This window comes from Centropristis striata, chromosome 7 (assembly GCF_030273125.1).
Source record: "Centropristis striata isolate RG_2023a ecotype Rhode Island chromosome 7, C.striata_1.0, whole genome shotgun sequence".
Classification (NCBI taxonomy): domain Eukaryota; kingdom Metazoa; phylum Chordata; class Actinopteri; order Perciformes; family Serranidae; genus Centropristis; species Centropristis striata.
The window spans coordinates 28,137,550-28,162,828 of NC_081523.1; the positions used below are offsets into that span (position 1 = coordinate 28,137,550).

At 39.7% G+C, this 25,279-nt stretch overlaps 1 protein-coding gene across 1 annotated transcript in view; it reads right to left on the reverse strand.

The window, feature by feature from the left end:
• Nucleotides 1–25,279, reverse strand: part of galnt9 (polypeptide N-acetylgalactosaminyltransferase 9) — a 109,086-nt gene that overhangs the window by 13,746 nt on the left and 70,061 nt on the right. Inside the window, exons 7-9 of the mRNA XM_059337304.1 lie at nt 6,345–6,530; nt 4,542–4,679; nt 1,361–1,456 (exon numbers count right to left, since the gene is read on the reverse strand). Of these exons, the coding sequence (XP_059193287.1) occupies nt 1,361–1,456; nt 4,542–4,679; nt 6,345–6,530 (420 nt within the window). The remainder of the gene's footprint in view (nt 1–1,360; nt 1,457–4,541; nt 4,680–6,344; nt 6,531–25,279) is intronic.

Below are 25,279 nucleotides of genomic sequence, written 5' to 3' on the forward strand. Positions count from 1 at the left end.
GTGACGCCTGTCTGTCCATTGAAAGTGAATGGAATTTACACGCGCAAGTTAGACGTTTGATGTCATCGCATAGGCGCTGTACACGCGTTTTAGTATAGTGTGCTGGCATAAAATGCCCCTCATACACACACACACACACACATACACACACCAAACCAAGCAGTAAATTATGCATATTTTTCTGTTGATTGGATTTGATTGGAGCTCTTGACTTTGTCTGTTCAGCCATTTGGCTATTAATATTTAAGACAACTAGTATTAGTAATCATTATTATATCATTTTTTATATCAGTATAATGCTTAGGGATATGATAATGTGAGTAACAGAGAAAGTGTGGGTATGGGTGTGATCACATTTGCATCTCCAGGGCTACAGTAGGATAACTCAGCTTTAAAACATGAAAAGATATTCGGTTTTAGAATGTAAATAATGAAATGGATTAAACAACGGTGGGACCTCTTAATTAATAGTAGTTGAAAAAAAGGTTGCAGGAAAGGCGGCTGTGGCTCAGGTGGTAGGTCAGTGGTTCGATGCCCGACAAAGACCTACATGTTGAAGTATCCTTGGTCAAAAATAACCCTGACCCCAAATTGTTCCCGATGCTGCGTCACCAGTGTATGAATGAAAGATGGTTGCAGGAAGGGTAGCCTTGGCCACCAGTGTGTGAACGCTTTCTGTAGTGAAAAATGCTTTGAGTGGTTCCTGTTTGATGTGTCATACCTTTAGAATTATTTTATATATATATATGCTTCAGCTTCATGTATCTTTCGTACTTTACTGTATTACTATTTGATCAGAATACTTTAAAGTTGAATGCCTTCTGATTAAATCCAAACACAACTTTATTTACATTTCTGTAGTTCCCAATTGTAGATTTATAATTTTGCAATTTGTAGAAACTACTTCACTGATGATTCGGGGATCATATTATAATCTGCTGCCCTCAGTGTGTCTTCTAGTGTTCACTCAAAAGCATCAGTGTTGAAGTGGATGGTTCTGTTAAATGAGAAGTGATCAGTCCAAGAGATTTCTCTCAACAGCGATGTTGTTCAAATCATTTTTACTTCTATCGGGTTTGAAGAGGAGAGTAATTACACCACATCCTCCTGAAGAGAGTCGTCAAGTATTAAAAAATGCAGGATATGTTGAGTCACAAATGAGAATCTGTGCAAATTTACATGTGCCAAGAGGGCAATACAAGGAAACCAAAATAAACTTAAAAATAGACTTGATGGTATTTCGGTAGAATCTGTACAATACACGGACTGACTGACAGCTAGGCTAACTGTGTTATTGATTGATTGTCTGATGAACATGGCTACTTAATGAACACAGCAGTGCACATGAGTCTGGTCTGACCTGGGAGGACATGCCGTGGCAGGGGTACAGAATGGCTTTGTCATCATCTTCAGAGCCCTGGTCCAGGCAGTAGCCGCTAGCTTTGCTGTTCCTCACCTGAAAGACAACAGAGGAAGCACTTTTTGAAGTTTGGATCTTTAAAGAGATTAGGGTAGGAGTTAGGAAGCAACAAGAGAGAAGGTTTTGGTTGGTGGATGGCAGGTGCATTGGCATCAGGATTGAAGGTTGTTTGCTAACATAGGTGGCTCCAGTTCCCTGTTGCAATGGGCTCCAGTGGCAAGGTAAGCAGTAGAAATATTCTAAATATAGTCAACAATTAAACTGATAAATATTTTTTTTATGAAGGCCTTTTTAGTTGGCTCAAATATATTTAGCTGCTGCCCCCATCTAAAGCAGTACATTGCTTAGCTTTGCATTGGCACCTCTGCCTGCTCCTCTGAACTGGGGGCTTGATGACCACCATCTACTGTAGTTAATACACTGATTATGGATAAGTACCTCATATAACCCTACTTTAAAAAAAAATCCAAACTATCCCTTTAAGGTCAACAATTAACATGTTGATTAATTAATTAACAGCTATTGCCCAGTCAACTAACAGTCCAGCACAGAAGCCTTCAAGACTTGGCACAATTGATGTATGACAATTATGACATATCAGAAAATCCACTTTAAAGGAGCTAGTAGACTTTGTTATCTTTGGTAAGAGCAAGCTTAGCTGTTTCTCATTGTTCACAGTCGTTTGCTAAGCTAAGCTAACCGTCTCCAGGCTGTATCTGCCTAATGCATACACACATAATGTTGACAGGGGTATCAATCTTCCCATCTAAGTCTTGACTAGAAAGCATATTTGCATAATAATGCTGCACTCATGCATTAATTATAAAATGGACAATAATTGTTGCAAAAATTATGATGAGAATGGTGATGATCTCTTTTCTCTTATCAGCTCCATCAGGGGTGTCAATTAATTAAAAACCTGCATCATCTTCTGTTATGGAGTGGTTTCATTTGCACGACATGGATACAATAAAATGCAATATTTTACATGCAGTGGGAAAGCTTGTATCAGTCACACATTAGTGCATTTTAGTATGGTGTTGGAGATAACAAGCATTTTGCATAAAATACTGAACCAGTCAAAAAATACTTCCTGCCTACTGGATGCTGTGGTTACATTTTCAAAAAAATTGAATTTGAGAGTAAATGAATAATCCGTTATTGGTTTATTTCCCTTGAATCTGACCTGTCATTTCCTTCCTGTATGCATGTTACACCACCTCCTGTCTATAAGATCCACTGTGGCTTGTACACACAGCAGAGTCGTCCATCATCTCAAAGTGATGACCTGGACGTGACAGGATATTATCCTGCAGTGACCAGTCTCACTTGTGTGTCTCTCTCTCCTCCAGGCCTCCAGATGGTGGTGTGCATTGAGCATGAGCTTTGCCTCTGTGTGATTTGAATGCGTACGGCTTCATTTCCAGGTTGTGACATATCTATCATGTGCTGTTGTCAGGGAAGGTTCCACTCGGCCGGTATGGTCAGCATGGCCGAGCGCAGCGCTGATGCTCAGTGACAGATGAGACTCACTTCTGCTGCGGCGGCTGTGTGGCAACACAAGGCTTGTCGACAGATCTGAAATAGTGCCACTTAAGTGGCTGCCGCTCTGAGGAATCCATTAGCTGGGTGCCAGAGCCCAAACAGGCGGCGGGGGAAACAAAGGGGAGTAAATTCATGCTGCTTTGATGTATCTAGAGGTTAATTTTGATGTATTCTGACGTTGAATTTGCAGAGCATATTGATAGTGACTGTTGCTCATTGTTGAAACTGATATGACAAAAAAATAGTGTTTCCACAAACCTCCAAACAGTGTCTGACTCCGGAGTGTGTTCAATTCTTCAACCTGTCATAATCCTGTTTTCTTCCCCCCACTGTGCTGAGTGTGCAGCCAAGCCCAAAACAATCACATTGGAATGGAAAACTAATAAGTGTTTAATTAAAACTCATTCTGAAGAAAATTGCATCTAATCCTGTGTGGTGATGCCACATTACTATAGCAACGGGATATCTTTACCTTAAAGTGACTACAGTGAATTCATAATTATCTTCATTAAGGGTCCAATAATGTTTTTTGTCTAGGTTCTATATAAATAATGTAAAACTATCATATCAAATGTTCAATCCACAGAAGGAAGCACACAGCCCGTATTCACAAAGTGTGTCTTTAAATGAGACATCAGGACTTCTGTAAGGTTGTGATGTCACAACTATACCATATATATGTAGGAAGTTCTGCTACACTGCTGTTACAGTCATTCCCTGGCTGCAATGATGGTGCAGAGACACCAAGACCACAGATAGTGTAGAACAAGAAATACTGACCAATCAGAGTAAACTTTGCTATTTTTGGGAGGGGGGCTTAAAGTGACAAATGCTGAAATGATCAACCCTGAAATGTTATTGGCCACCGCATACTCCTTAACAATTAATTGGTTCTCTGCCTGGTCAGAGGCGGGACCTTTGGCTTATTTATATATATTTTGTAATTAAGGACTTAAAGTAAAAGGAGGGAAGCTTTACATTACATGTGTAGATATTGTTGTGTTTTGATTTGTCTATTAATTTTAAATTACAATTTTAAACACTGTTATGTAATTAAAGCAGAGATAAGTAGTGATGTCAGAAATTGTAAATTCATGTTATTTTTACCTGTGAACCCCTGAATATGTCAGTGGCTCACTTTGGCCATTCCAGTTAAAAAAGTGTGGATATGCCACCGATTCCGACAGACAGTATAAGAAAATATTTGTTTTTTGAACATTAAAGCATGTAAAGATGTTCTTGTGAAAAACCCAGAATACCCGTACGAACCTGAATATGACCATAATAGGTCCCCTTTAAAGTGCAGGGTATGAACCTTTCCCTGTTATGATGTTTGGCAAACTACTAACTGTGTTGTCGGAAAATGTTTCTCAGAAAAGATCCTGATAATGCACAGCTCAAAAATTAATATATTCTCGCCAACTCATTTTCTGTATTTATCATCTGTGGAATCAAATTAACTGTCTCCGTGTATGCATCCTCTTTAAACCACAGCTCTGTAATAGAATTACAGATGATGATATAGCAAAATTAACATGCAGAGTGTTTCCAATAATCCTGTTAGCAAGTGTCTCACCTCGCCGTATGTGATGGTGTTGTTGTAGATCCGCATCTCTGGGTAGACGTGTTCGAGGTACCAGCGGAAGCTCCGACACTGCAGCCTCTTCCTTAAGGCCAAGCGCTCCGAGACATCCCCGAAATCAACCCCAGGGTTCTGTCAACAAATGGTGCAAAACAAAGAAGAGAAAAAGCTCTTAGCCAGCGGGCACTTTCCTTAAGAACCAAGTGAGAATACTAGCTGCAGGAGGAACAGAGGACGCGAGAGGGTTGAGGTGCTGGAGGATGCAACAAGCATTTAGTTAAGAGGTGGATAGATGCGCCTGTCATGTGGGACCTTTATTGTTCTTTCATTAGACATGATCTGTGCTGAGCAAATTCTAATCAGCTGCTTAATTATGAGCCCTCACGGCCCTGCCTGCCTTATGGAGGTGGCTTCCCAGATTGATTAGGGGAATGCCTAATAGCTGCACTGCCTGGCACAGAAGCCTGAGGCTGATGCAAACACACACACACACACACACACACACACACACACACGCACTGCCTAAATGCGCATGAATATTTAAATAAACACATTTTGCATAGCTATAGAAAATGTACACTACATGAATATGAGAGGATAATGGCCTTCCCATAGAAAGAGATGCTTAGGGACACACGCATCCACAGTTGTCTTATTACCAGACACTGTTTCCAGGCAAATCTCTCTCATCAGTTTCCTCTCTCTGTTGGAGTCTGCAGCCAGCTGCTGAACCTGCTTTCAACATCTGTTAATAATGAATTCTTTCTGGAAATGTCCACTTTTTTTGTACCATAAAGTGACACTAACAAATGCATTCAATTTTAGTGAGATGTTGTTTGGTATTTGGATTTGGGGTTGGCCACTGCAGTGAATCATAAAGCTGTCCCCCACCAAAGTAATTGTGCTCTCAGCGGGTACCTCAGACAATAACAAGAATCTGTGATTGTGTGTATGGGCGGGTTGGGAGGGAGTAGGAGGGGGGTAGATGGAATAATCGTAGCGTTAGGTCTTTGTACTGTACACAAAATAACTCTGCGCCACAGGACAGCTGAGGTAATAACGTGCCATGCCACTGTGTTTGTAATTACACTAGAGAAGGGATGTGGCCTGATTGGCTAGTTTGTCAAAGTTGCCCCCTCCCTCTCCTCCTCCTCGACATGTCCTCCATGCTGCACTCACACAACGGTTACAACATTTCCCCAGCTGGTACTTCCTACCTGCACTTCATGAGTTCTCATGTAATGATGTTTGTGCCAGATTTCTAGACGACATGCAGGCATCTGCAGCATATCAGACCTGTATGTGACTTCTACACAGCCGGGTATTGTTCTGTTTTGAACAGCAGTGTGCTGTTTTGAGCAGCTTTCAGAGGCCTTCGCTGACGTCCTTCACTGACAATCATCTCATTCTGCATGGCTGAAGAGGCAATTAGTATACAATATTAAACTCTTTATTAATGAAAGTAGCTGTTTATTATTTTGCAGCCCATCTCAAAGACCCTTGAAAGCAATTAAACTAAACTGATGTGTATGAAAATAGACCGATTAGACATGAGGCTCGTCTCATTCACTTGGTGCACCTCTCTCATCTGTTTGGAGTGAGACTCCACCGCTTCCTCGCTCTGCCTTTGCTCAGCTGCCAGTGTGAAGGTCAAATGGGATGAAATCTGAATTTTGAATTTCTATTGACTGGTGTCTCCAGAGACCCGGGCTGCATGTCTGAATGAGCAAGTGAGAGGGGAGGGGAAGGAGCTCAGGGTTTGAGGGAGGGAGCGATCTCGGATGGAGAAAAACTTACGTTCATAGGAATGTTCCAGGCCATGTAGACGTGGGATTTGTATTCATCCATCCACACCTCAGCGGCCCGCAGGGCATTGCGCTTAGCATAGTAGTCTATGTCATTGTTGTAGGGCTTCTTGGTGCGCTCGATGTGAGCCACTCTGGCACATGGCAGGACCTCCATACTCCCTCCACACTGCCACACCTACACAGCAGCAGGAAAGAGAGCCCACATTTTAATCAAATGTGGAGTAATGGATGTTTTCACTTTTAAATACACATTAACATAATGGGAATGGAGGATGCTTTATTTCCACTGTCTGGTGCAGTGGAGGTTAAACTGATGTGGAACAACATCACAAAGGCAAAAAAAAAATGTTGGTCATGTCCATCAATTCCCCCAGGCGACACTGCAGTAAAAACTGACATGATTGTATGAAGGACATTACCACTACTCGGGAACACCGTCGTCAGTAAACACAACTCGTTGTTGCATCTACAAATGCAGGTTATACTCGATCATGCAAAGAAAAAGTCAGACATGAGAAATACAGCTGACTCCTCTGCGCTTAGTTAATCTGAGAAAGTGTGCTGAGGTCTAACAAGTCCACATTTAAATTGTTTCTTAGTTATTTTTTGGAAATTGAGAAGGTTGTGTCCCCCAGGCTAAAAAGGAAAAGAACCATCTGGATTGTTACCACCACAAGGCCAGCGTCTGTGATGGCACGAAGGAGTTAGTGCCCCTGGTTTATACTTACAATAAACAACAAGTTTATTAGCTTGAACATTCAATATAATGTCTTCTTACAGTTTTCAACTGAATATATGGAAAGAAAATGTGCCAATGATTACACTGATCTGTTTTAGTTAGACAGTGTTACAACAAAGTTGCTTGTGACAAGATAGAGCTGTCAGAACACCAGATAAATTGCAAACAAGCCATCAGTTTGGCCAGATTATTTTAACCACTGTATTTTAAAGGTCAAATCAAAAGAGGCCATAGAGTTGAATCGGGTGTGCGGCTAGCAATATGGCAAATGCTGAAGGTCAATGTTGACTTCTGAGCTCCATCTTTTAACAGTGATGGATGTTTGCAACCTTTTTAGCAACCTTAACACATTTCAAGATCCCAGCTATTTACTCAGTGAGTACAATAATGATTACCAATTGGAAGGATGTTGAAAACTACCAAAATGATGATAATTCAAGGCTGCTCAATCAAAGTGTCCACAGAAACTTTGTCCATCTGCATCCATCGCTACACACAATCACTGCTAAATACACACTTTCTATTGTTTCAATTACTTGGCATTGATTCTAAATAAATTATCATTACATTTGCATGGAATATATATATATATATAAATAATATTGCTTTGAATAGTAGTCGAGTGGATAATTTTGACATTTTGACCACTCATCAATGCAGCTCTGACTCTGAGGCTCAGGAATTTCAGGAAGAAAATGTGCACATATTCATATCTTGCCACTATTAAAAGCACATTTTAATACAGGAATAAAGGTCAAGCATGCATTCATCATTTATGCATCAGTTGCTTTGTGTTCATAACTGGATTTGCTGGAGTCCTCTGCTTACTGATTAACATATAAAATATATGCATGGATACAGAAATGTGCTGCTAAATATTTCAGCTCACATAAAGTGAAGCCAAACACAAAGTCCATCCAATACAAGAAAAAGGGAGCAAAGTTCAGCATGCACAATGACCACTACATGGGAAAGGAACAACAAAAATCATTCTTCACAATAACCTTTACACTATTGAATTTCACCAGCTTCTCCTTTTAGCGAGCTGGTCTTTCTTTAACATGACACATGTGTTTTTACACTGCAAGTAGGTGTTACTGTCCGTTATTTTATGGTAAAGCGAGTGAAAGAGTGTGTGATAAATGGCTCTGTGAGCTTATGGCCCATAAATACTAAACTCCTCAGAGAGTTGTCTATGACAACCAGAAAACCCTGATAGCATGAGTGCTGTGGACATGGCATAAGAAGTGATATATAAAGCCAGGTAGTAAATATTTGTCATCCTGAAAAGCATCCATCACAGCAGAAAGTATTGATCGATTTTAGATTCAGGGATGTTGTGACACAAGTCAGGTAAGAAAATTGTTTCAGGCAGTTAAATGGTAGTAAAACAGTAATTTCTTAAGAGTGCAGCAAAAGATTTGAATTTTAAACTCTCTCCAAAATAACAGCCTCCATTCATAAACAGTATGCAAATCTGCAATCTAAGCCATGCTGTGGGAAAGTGGCCCAGCAGTTAAAAACCAGCCCAACGCCATCTGAATGCCACAGCATATGGTAATGTCCTTCCAGCCGTACAAACTGCAGAGCCACCACCACCCACAGTCTCTTAATGATGATCACCACAATGCGTAACAGATGTTCTGATCCATTAACTTCTCTCTGAACCCAAAACCATACCCCCTGCATGGTGTTAAAGGAGACTACTGCTGCAAAACTCTTTTCTCAATTACATCCAGAGCAGGGGTTAAGACTGTGTTGAGCTGACCATGTTTATTTAATGCCATGCAAGTAAATACAGCTTCTTTTGCTTAAGGATATGTTCACAATAACCATGTTTATTTAACATTTTTTTGGAGCAGTTCATGTGGTGTTGTTCCTTTTGCCAGGCTAGAACAGCGTTATTGAACTTATACCAACAAATCACAACCTCAGGTGTGGGCCTTCTCATCCTCCTCCCTCTGTGACGAGTGAGTATATTAAACCAACTACTGAAAATACAGTACGTGGCCCTTCATGCAAATACTCTAAAGATGATTCAAATCCAATTTGAGATTTTTTTTGTTTGTTTGTTTGTTATTAAGAAACTAATTTAAAGATGCAATCTTAAAAGAAAGCTCATGAATATATAATTAAACAATAAAAAACAACAAAAGCCAATTAAGTTCTAAAAACAGCTAGGGACTATAGTTTTTTGCAAAAGTTACTCAAACGGGAGTAAATAATCTAGATCAAATCAGCAGCCCTCCCATCCATCATAAGTGGACTTTGTCACTCTTTATACTCAATATCTTAATTTCGTGCCTTGGCTTTTGACTCTATCGCCGCGTTTCCATTAGTGTAAAGAGTGGCCGCTGGGAAAGTCTCAGTCAACACCCACTCGAATGGCCGCTCACTCGACGTGTCTCCATTACAAATTAGCCTCCAGAGGGATTTACGAGACTCTGGAGGTGATGTATGGTTTTCCATCATTGCGCAATCGCTAAGCGACAGTTATGCGCAACAACTGCGGCCGCCATCACTAACTGTGCACAGGATCCGCCGCTTATTGTAAACAAACGGGCATGCTAACTGTACACAAAGTGCCCGCCGCTGATCATAAACAAACCGGCATCGCTAACTGTGCACAGAGTGTCCGATGTTTGTTGTAAACAGAGTTCGCTAAGTGAACACATACTGCTGCAGCACATACACTTACTGCTACAGAGCAACTGTGTAGCCTATTAGCGCTGTGCTACTGTGCACCTTGTTCAGTGACGCCAGACTGCTCTATGAAAGGGATCACTATGAACGCCCTAAAGTGAAAAGCTGGCACAGATCTTTCCAGCAATATAGCGGGAGATTTGAGGGACCGAACTCTGAAAGGGGCTTCTGTTGTTTGTTTCTTGTCGTTTGTGACTACTTCGCTTTTAAAAATGGCACAAGTACGTCACATCCCACTTAGCATTCTATCCAATCAGCAACCAGGCTTTTTTCAGGGGAGAAAAATGGCACTGCTCTTCGACAGGGCCAAAAAACGTGCGGTAAAACAGCCGCTAGGGACGGCTCATATTCAAATTAGGGGAGTTTTGGCGCGGAAGACCCGCCTCATTCCGGGTATTCGACTATATTGTAAAAGCAGCTTATAACTTCACTTTTGCCTCGGCTTTGTGATAATCACTGAGGCCACGAGATGGCACCACCTCAAAATAAACATACATTTGGGTCGTGATAAGCTGCTGCTTTTGGGGGGGACAGGCTTGCTCAATACGTAGAGCTGGCGCAAAATGTAGCCTGAGTCCTTGGCAGTGGCCCAGGTTTCATTCTGACCCATGGCACTTTGGTGTGTGTCAAAATTAAATACAATGCCCATGTTTATGGCAATTAAAGGACATGTCACCCAGGTAAGCAGTGTCCACCAAACATGGGTCATTCCTAATATGTTTATTCTCCTTCCTTGGTCATCACTCTGTATTTTGTGTGTTAAGTATTATTTTATTACTAGACCAAAACTGATGACAAAATAACATTAAGAAAAATAATCCAGCTTTGTTACCTTGCAGAGTTTAAACAAACTCAGCATTTGCTAAGATGGCAAAAAAGTCCAATCAAATCACCAGAGTAAGCTCCTGTGGGTAGGCAAGATGTCTGAATCAGTAAGCTCTGAGCCATATGGCCATATGTGCAGCGTTCATGGAAATGAGACACTATCAAACATTTACCCAAGTCCCACTTACCATAATTTACATGTCTCTGTAATGCTCAAGGGTGTATGAAAGATTGTGTTTAATTGTACGTTAATAAAGGCTTCCATCAAATGTTATTCTCCCTAACCTTGAAGTCATTAATTGCCCCCGCCATATCACTGGTGGAGTAGTTGGCTGGGCCTGCCCTCAGCTCAAACACCTCCATTGACTGGCTGACCCTCCATCTTCACTGCTGGTGATCCACAGTGACCCTGGCCTGAAAAATCCATTAGTACTTTGGAGTAGGCTTTACTTGCTTTGCTGCTGCTCATGACAAGTGCTGCTTTTCTACAATAGCCTTCATGGCTGGTGCATTTATGTGGGTGGAAGTGAAAAACCAATTTAATGGTAAGTCTTTAGTCCTCGCAGATTCCACCCATCACCTTTTATATCTTAGTAAGCTCTCTTTCTTTAGTTTCTTTATCCAGGTTTCCTGTTTAAAATCGATAATGAGTGTATGTATGTGTGTGAAAGTATCAAGTGTCTTAAGTGCTGGTACGCTCATGGATAATTGAAATGTGTTTGTGTAGTTGCAGTTAACAGTTTGCCCAGCACTAAAAGCAAATTGAAGATCAATATTTTTCAACCACCATTTCCAGAAGGTCACAAACTTAATGGCTAACTAGGCTTGTGAAACAGGCTTCGTTTCTTTGCATCACATTAGGCTTCACATTGTGTTATTTGACAGAAGCAACACAAAGTTCTTTTGCAGTAATGAGGGAGAGGATTATTTTCTCATTTTTCTTCTTTCATATGGCAGCAGTTCACTGCACATCGTTACCACGGTACCCCCAGACAGCTGATAATAATACTTTGTGGCTGTAATCATCTCAATAAGCATAATTTCTTTTAATTATATATCACAACATGGTGTGCTACAAATCACAGGCAAAGTAAATTGCAAGAAACTATTTAATGCGGTATCCAACAGAGCAAAATGCTCTATTATCTGCCAATTTTTGTAGCTGTAGGTGTTTGGAGATCCACTTTTAGGAGAGAAAAAGAAGAGCTATTTAAAGAGTGTTCCAAGGCAAAAAGAAAAAAAGGTTGAATAAGTTCAGCTGCTACAGCTTCTTACATACATACATACATACTAAGCTATGTTCACCTCTGAGTGCAGGGCATCTGAGTCTGAGAGATGGTCTGCAGGCCAACTGCATGTATTTATCTATACTTGTTGCTTATGGAATTTATTTACTATCTTTATTCAAGAGAAGGATTTTGAGTTTGAGAGCAGGATTACCTTCTTTTACGTTCAGATTGTTTTACTGCTCTCACTAAAACCTCTTTTCTTGCACTCAAAATATCACTGCTCACACTCAGATTCTCTATCCTCAATACTTGATGCTTACACACATTTCTTCGCTCTCACTTGAACTCTTTTCCTTGGATTTCAACCGTTTGCATGCAAACTCAAAACTTGTGATCTCAGACCGCAGAGCTAGCACTTAGCACTTAGCACCCTTTACCCGTATTTGTGCAATAATACATTTATATAGCAGAAGTATGTATATTTCATAGCCGCCTCCTGTCAGCACACCAGACCCAAAACAGGTGGGGCAACACCCTGACGGTGCTTATTTCTCTATCGTTCATTATACATTATTCCTGACATGTTTGGCCATGGGCATGAATTTTGATGAGATCCCAGTGATAGTGCTTCGGTCTGAGAGCACACGTTTTGATAGCGCACGCAAACGGTTTGATTCCAAGGCAAAGAGTCCAAGTGAGAACTAAGAAAATGTGTGTAAGCATCAAGTTTTAAACTCAAGGAGAGAAAATCTGAGTGTGATATTTTGAGTGCAATAAAAGAGGTTTGAGAGAGAGCAGGAAAACAATCTGAACGCAAAATCAAGTAATCCTGCTCTCAAAATGAAAATCCTGCTCTTGAATAAAGAAACTCCATAGTTGGTCAATATCCCTCGGTATCATTGGAGTGTTCAGTAATGTACTTTCTATAAAGATTGTGACTCTCTTCTGAAAGTCAGATTAAAATCAGTGTACTTCGGTGTTTGGCTTTGTTTGATATGTGACAAGTGAACACGAGCATGACCACAGTACTATCACTGTGTTTCTTCACCCATCAGCAGCTTGTTTTGAGATTTGGTGGTCGGAACATTCTGATCATCATCTCTATTGGTAGACGTTTAGACCAACAAATACCATTAAAAAGCAGAGGGCTTAATTGGGCTGTGTGTGTGTGTGTGTTGCGTCACATACCAGTGAGACATTAAATATCTTTGATTCTGAAGTTTCTGCATCCTTGAAATGAATGGGGGGTTGTGATTTTTAATGCAGCAGTAATATCAATCTAAAGATGACTTAAGACTGAGCTTCATCGCCCATACAATTTTATTCTGAATTCTGCAATGATACAATGTGACTTATATTTATTCAAATTACGTGAACAAATTTGAGATCCTTGTATTTCACTTGAATATTTCCTTCAATGCCACTTCCCACTTCACTACATTATTTGACAGTTTTAGAAATTTAGAAAAACATTTTTGTATTCAAGAACTTAAAAAATGTTTTCTTAGAACTTAAGCTACCAGATTGTATATAAAACTACATCTTCACATATGTGAGAATTGCTACTTTCCTTTAAATAAATTTGAATATTTAACGTTCTTTTTATGAGATGAGATTTTTATAGATTTTTACCATTATATTTGAAACTAAATAACAAAGTGTTCTTTATATTCTCAGAAAGAAATATAAGTAAATAAATAAATACATTAAAAATATTTTACATACTTTTACATGTCATCAAACAATCAATCAATTAATCAAGAAAATAATCAAGCAGATCAATCCAAAATGGATTTTTTAAAACATATTTTTTAGTAACATTTTAAGGCAGGACTTGTAACAATATTTTTTACAGTGTGATATAACCACTTAATACTTCAGCCACTTTAATTCAGCTCCCCTTCACCTCTGAGTGCAGGCCAAGGGACCTGACAGGGCCTCTCAGCTGCTTGACGTGCCAATAGTGTATATTTATAATATTTATAAATACACAGTTGTAGACTTTGAGCCTGCTCTGTGTGCTATTTTCTTGACTGCAGCATCTCTCCACAGTGCATCTGACAGTTTCCCTGTACATGTGGAATGTGAAACGGAGTGGAAAGACAGTTTCAGTGCAAGAGAGAACATCTGGTGGCATTATAACCTTTATTTGCTGAGTTAAGAGACTATGTGGAGATGTGATAAGCTAATCACAAACCACTAACTATACAACAGGGGGCAGGACGGTGGCAGAGGTAAACTTTTTCCTTGATTTAACAGCAAACTACCTGGTACAAGACATCTGCAGCGCGTCAACTCTGCCTTTGAGGATCACCAGTGCTGATGTGATCTTTTCCAACATAAGAGAATCACCAATTTGATGATTTGGAGGAAAAACAGGACAGCAGATTGCTGGCTCCAACAGGGTGAGTTACATTACAGTGCTGCTCATAACTCTATCCTACAGCCTGTATCTGTATCTTCATAACCACAGCTTCAAAGCATTAGCAGAACAAATAAGACCCAATGTCTGAGATGTGTTCCCTTCGATGTTAAAGACTTAATAAGGAGGCTTTTGGGTTTCCACTGGAAAACATATTAATGCAATGCTGAGAGCACCTCTGCTAATGACACACTCTCACATCATGTTGTTATGTTGCAAATCACTGAACCAAAGGTGAAATCATTCACACAAACTAATCCGAATGGTTTTCTGCTGTTCACTTACTAATACATTTGGAATACATCATTATTAAAATAAATTACCTTCCAATAAGATCCGCCAAACACTGAGAATACAAACATCAAAATTTCAATACTCTACAGAGGAAATATAGATTAAAAAAGGGGAGAAGACATGCTGCAGTGACAGATTGGGTCTTCAAATATTCTAATATTATGGAAATATAATACATCTAAATACCAGATAAGATTGTTTTAATCTTCTGCCTCTTAAGACATCCCACACAGGTCCCCAGGACTGCATTTTGCACACGTTCATTTGGCACTGACCCGACATAAAATTGCAGCCTGCGTCATTAAGAGGAAGCACTTAACACAGAGCACTTTGATGTAGTGGTAATGTAATTGCTAATTTAATTTAATTGTCTCTGTACATGCAGTTAGTTAATTGCAGCTGGACCATTTGTGTGATAAGCTCCATGGGGCTACAGAAAACATCAGCCATAAAAAGCATAAAAGCTATTAACAGCAGTAAACAGGTTTCCATCAGCGCCATTACACAATACAATCAATAAACTGGGAGAATACTGCACGTAGAAGCTTATAACGGGCATTAAAACTCGCCACTGAATAACGATAATATTTACGATATACGATAATATATACGATAAAAATGAGGCATAAGTGTGTCCTGATTAGAATTACTTTGTAAAGGAGTGAACTAAACTCGAAAAGGGGATCTAAGATGCTCTTTTTTAGGTGCATACCTATGTATTTTGGGTTTCTACTAAAACATGTTTACAGTATATGCAACAATGTAAAAAAAGTAACTAAAACTTCCCGTTCCGTTCCGTGTTGCCAGGGGGCCTTTAAATGGCTTTTTCCCCATATCAGCTTATATTGTGAAAGAAACGTCTATAAAGTGGCTACATTTTTTTTGAGCGATTGTTACGTTCTTGGGGTACGGTGTGTTTGTTTCTTTCTCTCTGTCTGTGCCTCAGGACCGCAGTTTACGTCACCTGTGCCGTCAGAGGGAATCCCCACTGGGAAACACCTCCGGTCAATCGCGTCAGCAGGCCGCAGTGTTTCCATGGCCCGCCCTCTTCTGTGTTACCGGTCTGGCGACCAATCACCTACCGCCCCTGCTTCCAGCCCAGCTTAAAGAGCCGCTTCGTGCGGCTGCGGAGCGCCTTTTGTCCTTGTTGTATGGCCATGTACGCCAGTGTCTTTGCTGTTTGTTCACTTTGTAAATGTTGTGGGTTAACTAGAATCGAGGCATTAGAGTTGTTAATGTTGTTTGGACTGGGCACTAGAATTAGTTTTTGTTCTTTTCCACATTTTCGCATCACACTTAGACTATTCCATTTGTTAGACTCACTAGTTTATGGGTGGCTGCATTGATGTATTTTTGTTTGTGTTTGTGTAGATTAAATTAGTGTTGTCAGCCATTGTTTTTTCGTTTATTGTGTTTGCTTTAAACAGAAAGATAGTGGGTGCAAAGGGAAGACTGTTTTAGTTTGTTTGTTTTATGAGTTGGCGTCACCCGCAGCCCTTTGTTCACTGCCTCACCTCTGCATTTAAGTTATCAGCCTGAAGAAGGTTCTCTTTTTGTTATTCTTTTTGAAATTTGCTTCTAAACAATAACTGTCTTTCTTTGCCTGAGTACACCGGCGTTATGTTACCTTCCCTTATCCCTAGACTCCAACTAAGGTTGTAACATCGATACAAACCTTGGCCTAATGATTGGATTTGATCCCATAACAATTGGAAAGTCTAGAAGAGCTTCCATTCCCATTTAAGTGAGTGGAGTGATATCATTCTCTTTCATTCACTGTATTGCACTCGGTTGTAAAACCAAAAACTGACAGAAATACTTGTGTAAAGACAAAAAAGGAGAGGCTCCTTTCTAACTTCCACACACCTACCCGATCGCTATATGACATGGGTGTGAATGTGGCACTGTTGGTTTTGATTACAGAAGTTGTCAGTCACAGACCTTCCTGCCAACCTCCCAACTCTGACGTTAGAAAAAGATGAAGGGGAGGATATTTCGGTGGCAATCTGACAAGCACTTCTGTTGATGTATAGAAAGATCCCAACTGATTTTCAATCTCAGCAGTGCAACCTTTATTGAAACTGCAAGGATGATATTCCCAATTAGGCTCTTTCTAAGCCAGTGGTCAGAATGGAAAATAGGGCATGGGAGACGGAGCCAGTGAGCAGCTAAGAACCCAGATTGAAATGATGAAAGGGAGCGCCGAGGTCATGCAGACTTAATATAATGCCTTATCCCGCCAGACAGCTGACATATTTGACAGACAGGGAGGAAAATTACCCTGCAGCAACAAACACAGGCTGCATGTTTGGCCAGAAGAGTGTAGCAGTTGCCTGGGGTCAACCGGAGTTCACCTCCACTTTTCTCTGCTGTTCAGTGCGCATGAGTGGAACATCTCAACCTCTCGACTGGTTCATTAGGTGTCCTGATTTATTGTGTTCGGGATAGTGACTGTGTCATTATGTATGTGTTTACAAATGTATTCTCTGTGCAAGCTTCACTGTGTGCACACAGGCATTTATGTGACATCTGCCATACTGCTCTATAGAAATCAATAGTTTAGCCAATGATTTTTTCCTATGGACAATCACACGCATCAGATTATTGACATTTTGGAGTCATGGTGCTGTAGGCACATGAGACATCATTGTGTGTGTCTTTGCTGATATATCTGCATCAGTTCATTTATTTTACATCTGGCACCACTGATAGGTCAAAATGTCCACTTATCTAAAACTTCTGGCTGCATTCCCGTCATCCCTATTTGAGTGACCAAAGTTGATTGCTACTAAAAGAAAAGAAAAGAAATATTCTGAACTAAACTTTACTTATTCTGGTCAAAAACTTTGAGAACTATTCACAATTTAACAAAAGAACAAGGCTCTTTATTATAGGTGTCATATCGCAGAGTGAAATGTTGTAGCAGCTCTGGTTCACTGGCGGGCATTAATTGACTGCCAATCTACCTGCCTGCTTGAAGTTTCTTGACAAAACATCATAAAAATACATTAATTCCTCCTGCCATTTGTTCCTCTCCATATGGAGCAGGAGATAATTACTACTGTGTCATTACTGCACTGTTGGCAGAACACTGGGAATTAACTTTGTATAACTCATCTCTTTACTTTCACACTGCTTCATTTATTTAGTATTCCTCTCAGCTACTGTGGTATCTTGTGATTATGAAAACTTTAGGCAAATATGCCATCTTCATTTCTGTCTTTTCAAGAACATTATAAATAATGTCACTATAATTTTAAAAAATCTAAATATTTAATCCTTTTAGTTTTGTTGATATTCAACAGGCTCAGTATGCAGGCCTGTGACATTTCAAAACCTGAGTAGATGATCTTCCCGCAGTGTGATTCCTGCTTTCAAAATTGATTGTGCACTTGCATTAACCCTGCTGCTCTCAGTCCTGGTATTCAAGTACACACCAAAGCTAGTTTTCTGTCCAATCAGCTACTAAATTACATTCATCTAAAATCCCAAGTGTTAAGTCGCTCCCTGACAAGACGGAAATAAAACTTGAAGGGCTGTAATTGTTGTGTAGCCTGGGAACATGTGGAATCAGACAAGGTCATGTTTTATTTGCTCTGGCAGATGTGTCTGGTCTCTCTCCAATTTCCAAGGTCCTGGCCCTGAATGGGGCAATCACAACTGCTGATCAAATATGAATCAAGATTCTGCTACTGGATTGCTTATTTTCCGCCTCAAATATTTTCAGAAACACAGTTTAATGTTGTGTTAAGCTGGCCAGACTGCTCCAGGCTTTTCATGCTTAAAAGTCCAAACTTTGTTACACGTTTTGCTTATAGGTCAAAATTCGTTGCTCTGATTAGTTGTAGGTATATCCAGAAGCATTTTGTTCTGCAACCATTGATAACACCCCTTGGATATCAAAAATTAACTGAGAGAGTCCAGACTAATGCACATTTGTGAAGAAGACTGAAATCCACTATATTGTCAATACCAAAACAACAACATTAAAAAAAGGCTTTCATGTTGTAAGAAACAAACATACAGCATACAGTGTGTATTTTTCGTGTTTCACTATAGCTCCCACAAAAATAGATCAGACTTAATGGGAGACTAATGGATACCCATAGAGCCCAGTTTCATTCAGATTTCTTGAGGTTAAAGGTCAAGGGACCCCTTAGAAAATGACCATGTCAGTTTTCCCCTTGCTAAATTAGCCATAAAGCCAAAACAGTGGCTGAAAGTTGCTGATTGGGTAATAATTCTTTCTAGTTTTTTCACTACGAGCCATTTCACATTCAACATTTGATCAATATTTTGTATTTTAAGCAAAAATATTAATTATAATAGGTTTAGGTTCAGGAAAAGTCCTCCAGTTCTTAATCTGCAAAGGTGGTAAATTAATTTGCACAACTGTGTAGCAGGACTACCTTCAAGTTCGTACGGAAATTTTCACAATTAACTTGGAAGAAAGCCATTCACAGACTTGCTGTATCCACTTGAGATAATGAGTTGTGTGCGCTTGGATGCATCTGGGGAATTTTACACGTCCCTGTTTTTAATTGAAATGCTCTCCGCTCTGCAATCTCTATACCCAAGGGATGTCTTTTTGCAGGATAATATCCCAAAAAGTCTCACCCATTTAAAAAAAAAAAAATTCTATGAAATGCTTATAAAGGGTGACCAGACACACGGTAAGTTCTCTCATCCTTTTTTTAAGGTTATGGGGAGAAAGACATTAGGTTGCAACAAATATCATTTTAAATATAATATGAAGTGATTTTATGGGGTACAGTGGACACAATGTGAGGGCGCTGTGATGTGGTGAACCATCATGACAGGCAAAAATGTTATTAGACACAGAGAAGGCAGGATATATTGAAACAGTCATGGAGCTAACCTTTTTCCTTATTTAGAATCAGCTCTGGTGCCACTATCTATGCAATGTTTATTCACACCAACATTAATTTCCAGCTCTGAAAGCTGTGAATATCGCATTGTAGCAAGTCATTTTTCAAAGCTGTTGTGTGAGTGAGAAGAATATCAACAGAGGTAACAATGTAATGAGGAGGACTACAGTCTGATTTATTAACTGAAATATGTCACTCTGCATAGTAATTTAGGCACCATTTGTTTTTTTATGTTGTAAATTGAAACTCTCGTGATAAAGCATCAGTCCATTTCAGACTGGCATTTGAAGAGTTACATTTGCATTAAGTAATTTATGACCTCCATCAGCAGGAGGAAATGCAACATTGACAGGTCTCTGGCTCGGCTTACAGTGGCCTTTAATTACCATAAATAATAAATTCACATTTTTACAAAAGCACAAACAAGCTAGCTAATTAGGAAAGATCCATAACAATATAACATCAAGTTAACAGGTTAACAAGTATACAGAATAACAATGTGCAATGGGAAGTTTTTCTATGAACAGTGTGTGTTGGAGGAGGCTGGAAAATGACGACTGAAGGTAGAAAATCTGAGCAAGAAGCAAAGTATGCCCTGAGTCTCCGCACCATTGTGTAAGGTGACATTGTGCCTGATCCTGAAGCATTACTTAATGCACCTGACATTTGACTCGTGTTTCAGGTTGAATGAGCCTTCAATAGCCTACACCCTGCTTAGCTGTTAAAAAAAGATACACTTGGTCTTGCTAACAGGCTACTAGTGCTAGGAGAAAACCGGTATTTCCTATTCTGTTCTTTTTGTTACCCATGCCAGAGTGCTTTGTATTTTTTTTTCTTTAAACATATTTCCAAAATCTGTTAATTTTTCTTGGAAATTTTCCCCAGTTAGTTAGGAACTCATATAAAAGAATGAACGTAGCAACCGTAACCACCCATTTTTGGATTGTTTTGATGCCTTAAGTATGACATTTTGGCTGTGGCCATCTTGATTTTTAGAGCCAGAAATCATCCTATTTGGACGAGATGGTGGAGTTAGGGAGCAGCCGGTAGCTAGATAGCTAGAGCTAGCAATGTTAACTTTAACTGTGATTTTAATTGGGATGCTAATTCTGGATAGCAAAAAACAGACTTAAAATTGTAAACTTATTAGGAAAATGTTTACTGAGGTAATAAATCAAGTGAGACATAGGGTCATTTTCTCATAGACTACTAAACAACTTGACTTCTTTCTCCACCAGTGGAGTCACCCATTGTTGGCCAGAAGAAAAGAAAGCACTTCCACATTCATTTTTCAGAGCCGGAAACTACGTCCACTTCCGTAACAGGCTACAGTCTATGATCTCTCACTGGACAGATTCACTGCCAGGCAAGCCTCCCCCATCCCCTTTCTCTCAAGTCTTGTGTAATGATGACTGATGTGTCAAAGCATTGGGAACTAGAGGTTCCCTCCTCCATTGAGAGGCTGGATATGAGACACTCCCCATGGCCCATCACTTCATTTCACGCCTTCGTTTCCTGCCTCTCCTCCTCATACATCCATAAAATGGAGGATGCTGATGGAGAGATATAGAGATGCAGAGACCCTTTTAACTGTGCCTGTCAAAAGCTAATTCCATCCAGTTGCTGCCCTTCGTCTTTGATATGCTGATCTGCTGGTGCGGCCAAATCAGTGTGCGCTAGTACTCTTCAAATACGTCAGCTTGTCAGATCATTTCAAGTTTCCAGCCTGAGTCTGAGACATCTAAGAGAAACAATTGCGTGAACAGATTAACTAATGCTCAGATAATGAATGAGATGAGCCAATCTGTGCTTGTTAAGTGTTACTTTTTTCCTGGTAATGATACTGTCCATGGAGAGAGCTTTTGGTGCTTCTCTATATAATTCAATTGTACAGAATAGCAGATGGATGTGAAATGCACAATTCATCTGAAATGATCTTAATTACCTTGTCAAAATGTGCTCAAATTAAGGTGGGAGTATCTGCAGTCACTCTTGAAAGAGGATTTTAATGAAGTTTATGATTCACATGGATAATAGGCAAGCTGACAGGGTCTGTCTAATTACTTATCCCTTTGGCCCTGAACACCGAAGCGGCAACTCTCTGATGTATGCTGATGCTCAGGAAGCCATGTCATCTTTCCAAAGCCATTCCAGGCTGAGTAGTACGCTACATGTCATTGTTAAACAGTAAACATAAAGTATACATCCCTATCGCACAATCTGTTGAGGTGTAAATTACAGATATAGCCTGGATCAGCGGAACCTGAAGTAGAAACAAGACAATATAAGTCTTGAATTATCTATGCATGGAAGGCACAGATGCATAAATGCAAATCATGAGCATGTTTTATAATGTCAGCTGATTGAATGCAAACCCTACGGTAAATTCAACAACAACACAAAGCATATGCAGGGATGCTCCACTTCGCCATATGTTGGCAGTTATTCCTCTGAAACAACAGCTCATTTGAGTCTTGCATACACAACTTTTACAGCTGCATCTATTCTCACTTGTCTCGACTCCCTGAGACAGATGTAGGCTGGAACATACAGTAATGAACCATGGAGTAAGTAAACCTGAGTCCATTAAGCCCTAACGGATTGATTCAACCACTAAATAATGCAGGCATTGAAAAAGACAAATGCCCAATCAATATCCAATGCTATTGTTACCTTTACGGGGGCTGTATTGATGGAGAGCAGATTGCTCCTCCCATGTTGTAACTCTACTGTTGTGTGAGAGAATGAATCAGTCATCAGGGACGGGATGAGCAAACGAGGGGTTGTAGTTAAGGCTACCTACTGCAAGTCGAAGACAAAAGAAGCTTGAGAGCAAGTCAAGACCAAGATCACAAAAAATTTAGTCCCAACGTGAACAAGTCTATTGTGTTTCTTGGTTCTGAGAGGATCAAAACGAAACATACAATTGAGACCAAACTCATTTTAAGTGTATTACAGCCCTCTCATTTATTAGATCCCCGCAATTTATATATATATGCAGAGGTCAATAAAGGATACTCCACAGCACTGTATGTAACTACCAGATCCTTTGGTGTATGGTGCCTTGTCCACGGGCTCCAACAGCATTCCTCATCATGGCATTTTTCCAATAATTCTCCGCATTTGTCTCCTCCATTTGATAAAGTGTAATACAAGGATTCCTCAGAGGCCGAAGATTTGTTCTCATCTCTGGAATGACTAAGTTTGTTGGAAAGAGCTCACATATGGTCAGCGCCTACTGTCATTTGCTGCTTGATGGACATGGGCACGCCGGTGATTTTGAAGCTGCCAGAATGGCTGGTGTCCACAGATGGCTGGGGCTTAATGCCGCCTCATAATGACGTTCCTGCCCTTTTCAAGGTGACTTCTTTCGCTGTGGACGGCTGCAGCCTGTAGGAGTTGGAGGCAGGCACTACAGAGGTTTGGTCAGCTGTTCTAATAGGGTCTGTATGTAAGAAAAGCTTAAGGTATAATCTGTGTCATCTAAATGTTACTGTATGTAACACCCTCCCAACCCACCAAGGCATACACAAGCTCAAACAACACACAAGTATGAGAGAATCCTCAATGTGTATGTTATGAATGGGAAGAGAGAGCATACACAGCTCTGCTGTTCCCAAAAGGAACTTGGCTTATCAGGAAGTAACTTGCTCTGGGCTTATCATGGCAACTTCTGATAACTCATTGTAGCCGGCAGATGACACTAACATTTACTCCTGGTAAAGGATCAGTGTAAAGCCCTGCATTGCAGTCATGTTGCTGCATTATTTTGGAAAGTTGACAGCAAACAACAACAACAAACCCAACTGTCAAAGTTACTTGCTTTATCTCTGAAAAGCAGAACCAATGTGTATTTGATGGAATTAAGAGTCATGCAATTGATTCTCAGTGTAAAGCTGGATTTATGTGCTTGGAAAAATAGATAACTGAGCCATTTTTGAACTTGCATTCACTCTGATCAATCTCTACCAGAAATGTGTAGGAGACAGCAGAAGCAGTAGCTGTGTTGTGGTACAAAGAAGTCACTGTTCGGTTTTGGAGTCACAGTTTGGTGCAAGTTTGGTAAAGCAGAAAAATAAAGCCAAAAGGACACTTTTTTATCTATTTTGAACAGACGCAAGTACAAGTGTCAAAGATAGAAAAAATCATCTTGCTAGGCAAGCTAAAAAAACATATCTTATGTTATGAAATAAAAAATAAGTAATATGTCCTTGTCCCGGTGATTGGCTCAGCTGGCTCATGTGTTAGTATGTTGGATGTGTTTCCATTCTGGTACCCTACGGTCGAGCACTCCCAACACGCCATCCCATACCATATATAAAACTGTTGTAGCATTTCATTTTTTGCTCATCATAGTGTAACTGACTGCACACCAATCTGCTTGTTGTACTAACTGCAGCAATGTTAGCGCACAGCTAAAGGGTTTTAGGTGAAACAGGCGCTTGTGAAATTTGTTTCTGCATTTCATGCATCAATCTATGGACCGTGTATTCTTCGTGTGGTGTTGTACCTGGTTTTGCATTGCTGTAAAAGGTTCTAAATGTAATGCACAAACAGAGTGCAGTGACTACAATATTGTTTTAAAAACAACTCTATTCAAAGATTTGTGTGTTTTAGACTTAATATTAAAACGTAATGTTATATTTTAGTCTTAATATAATTTTATCTCACTTTTTTACTTAAATGAAGGAGTTCATTTTTAGTTATAATTCAATTTCAACCAAAAATGTAGTTACTGCAGTTAGGCTTTGTAGGGCAGTATAATGTAGTCATATAAAGACATGCATATACAGTACAAAAGGAAGGTATAATACATAATAATAATAATAATAATAATAATAATAATGATGATGTCACACATTGGAGTGTGCCAACTCCCTTTGAATCCATTTGTATCTACAAATCCAGGTGGCTTGTAAGGTTAATCAACCATGTTAAAAATGTCCATGTTTCATTTGTATCAGTGGGGCAGATGTTCTCCGAATAAACTAAGAGCAACATCTGACTGCATCTACAAATTGCTTTGAAGCAGCACCTGTTATTGTGCCGCCTGAAATAATTCTTACTGGCTCATGTTAACATCACAGTTTGCTTATTTATTCATACATTTCTTTTTTTTTTCTTTTTTTACATTGAACAAAGTTACCATCTGGAAAAATGGATAGTCTGTGATATGAAAGTGGTGGGTGGCATAAGATGCGGCATACTGTAAGATGGGATCTTGCGTTTATTGTCTGGTTGACTGGGAATTGATTAATCTTAGTCAACAGGTAATCCATTTTTTAGATAAAGGATGATATAGCTACAATATTTGACCATGAATAATGTTTCTTTATGATATACTGTATCACAATACTGATTTTTAAAGTTTATGTGTTTTCAATTGATTTTGAATAAAGTGAAGCAAACCACAAAGAAGTTGAATATAAACTGTGAAGCAAAGACACCATGGATCTGCAGCAACAAAAACAAGGTGGAATCTTTTCTGTGTTGGTTAAGGTGTTGGGACTGTGCACACATTCCACCCAATCCTTTTTCTTTAGCTAGGGGTTTAAGAGTCCAATGCCGTGGGGCCCCACTCAGACAAAATCAACAGAACTAGGAGGTCTGGGAAATGTAAACAGGAAGTATAATGTTACCATGGAGTCAGGTAGTTAACTGTGGGCTACAGCTTTATGCCTATATATTTTTGATTACATTTGCACCATTAAAAGTATGCCTTATAGCTAATATAAAATTCTGTTTGCCATGTACCCATGGATGTAGAGACAGCTATCACTGGACTTCTGTCACACTGTCTCAATCTCAAGTTCTGGGGTTCTT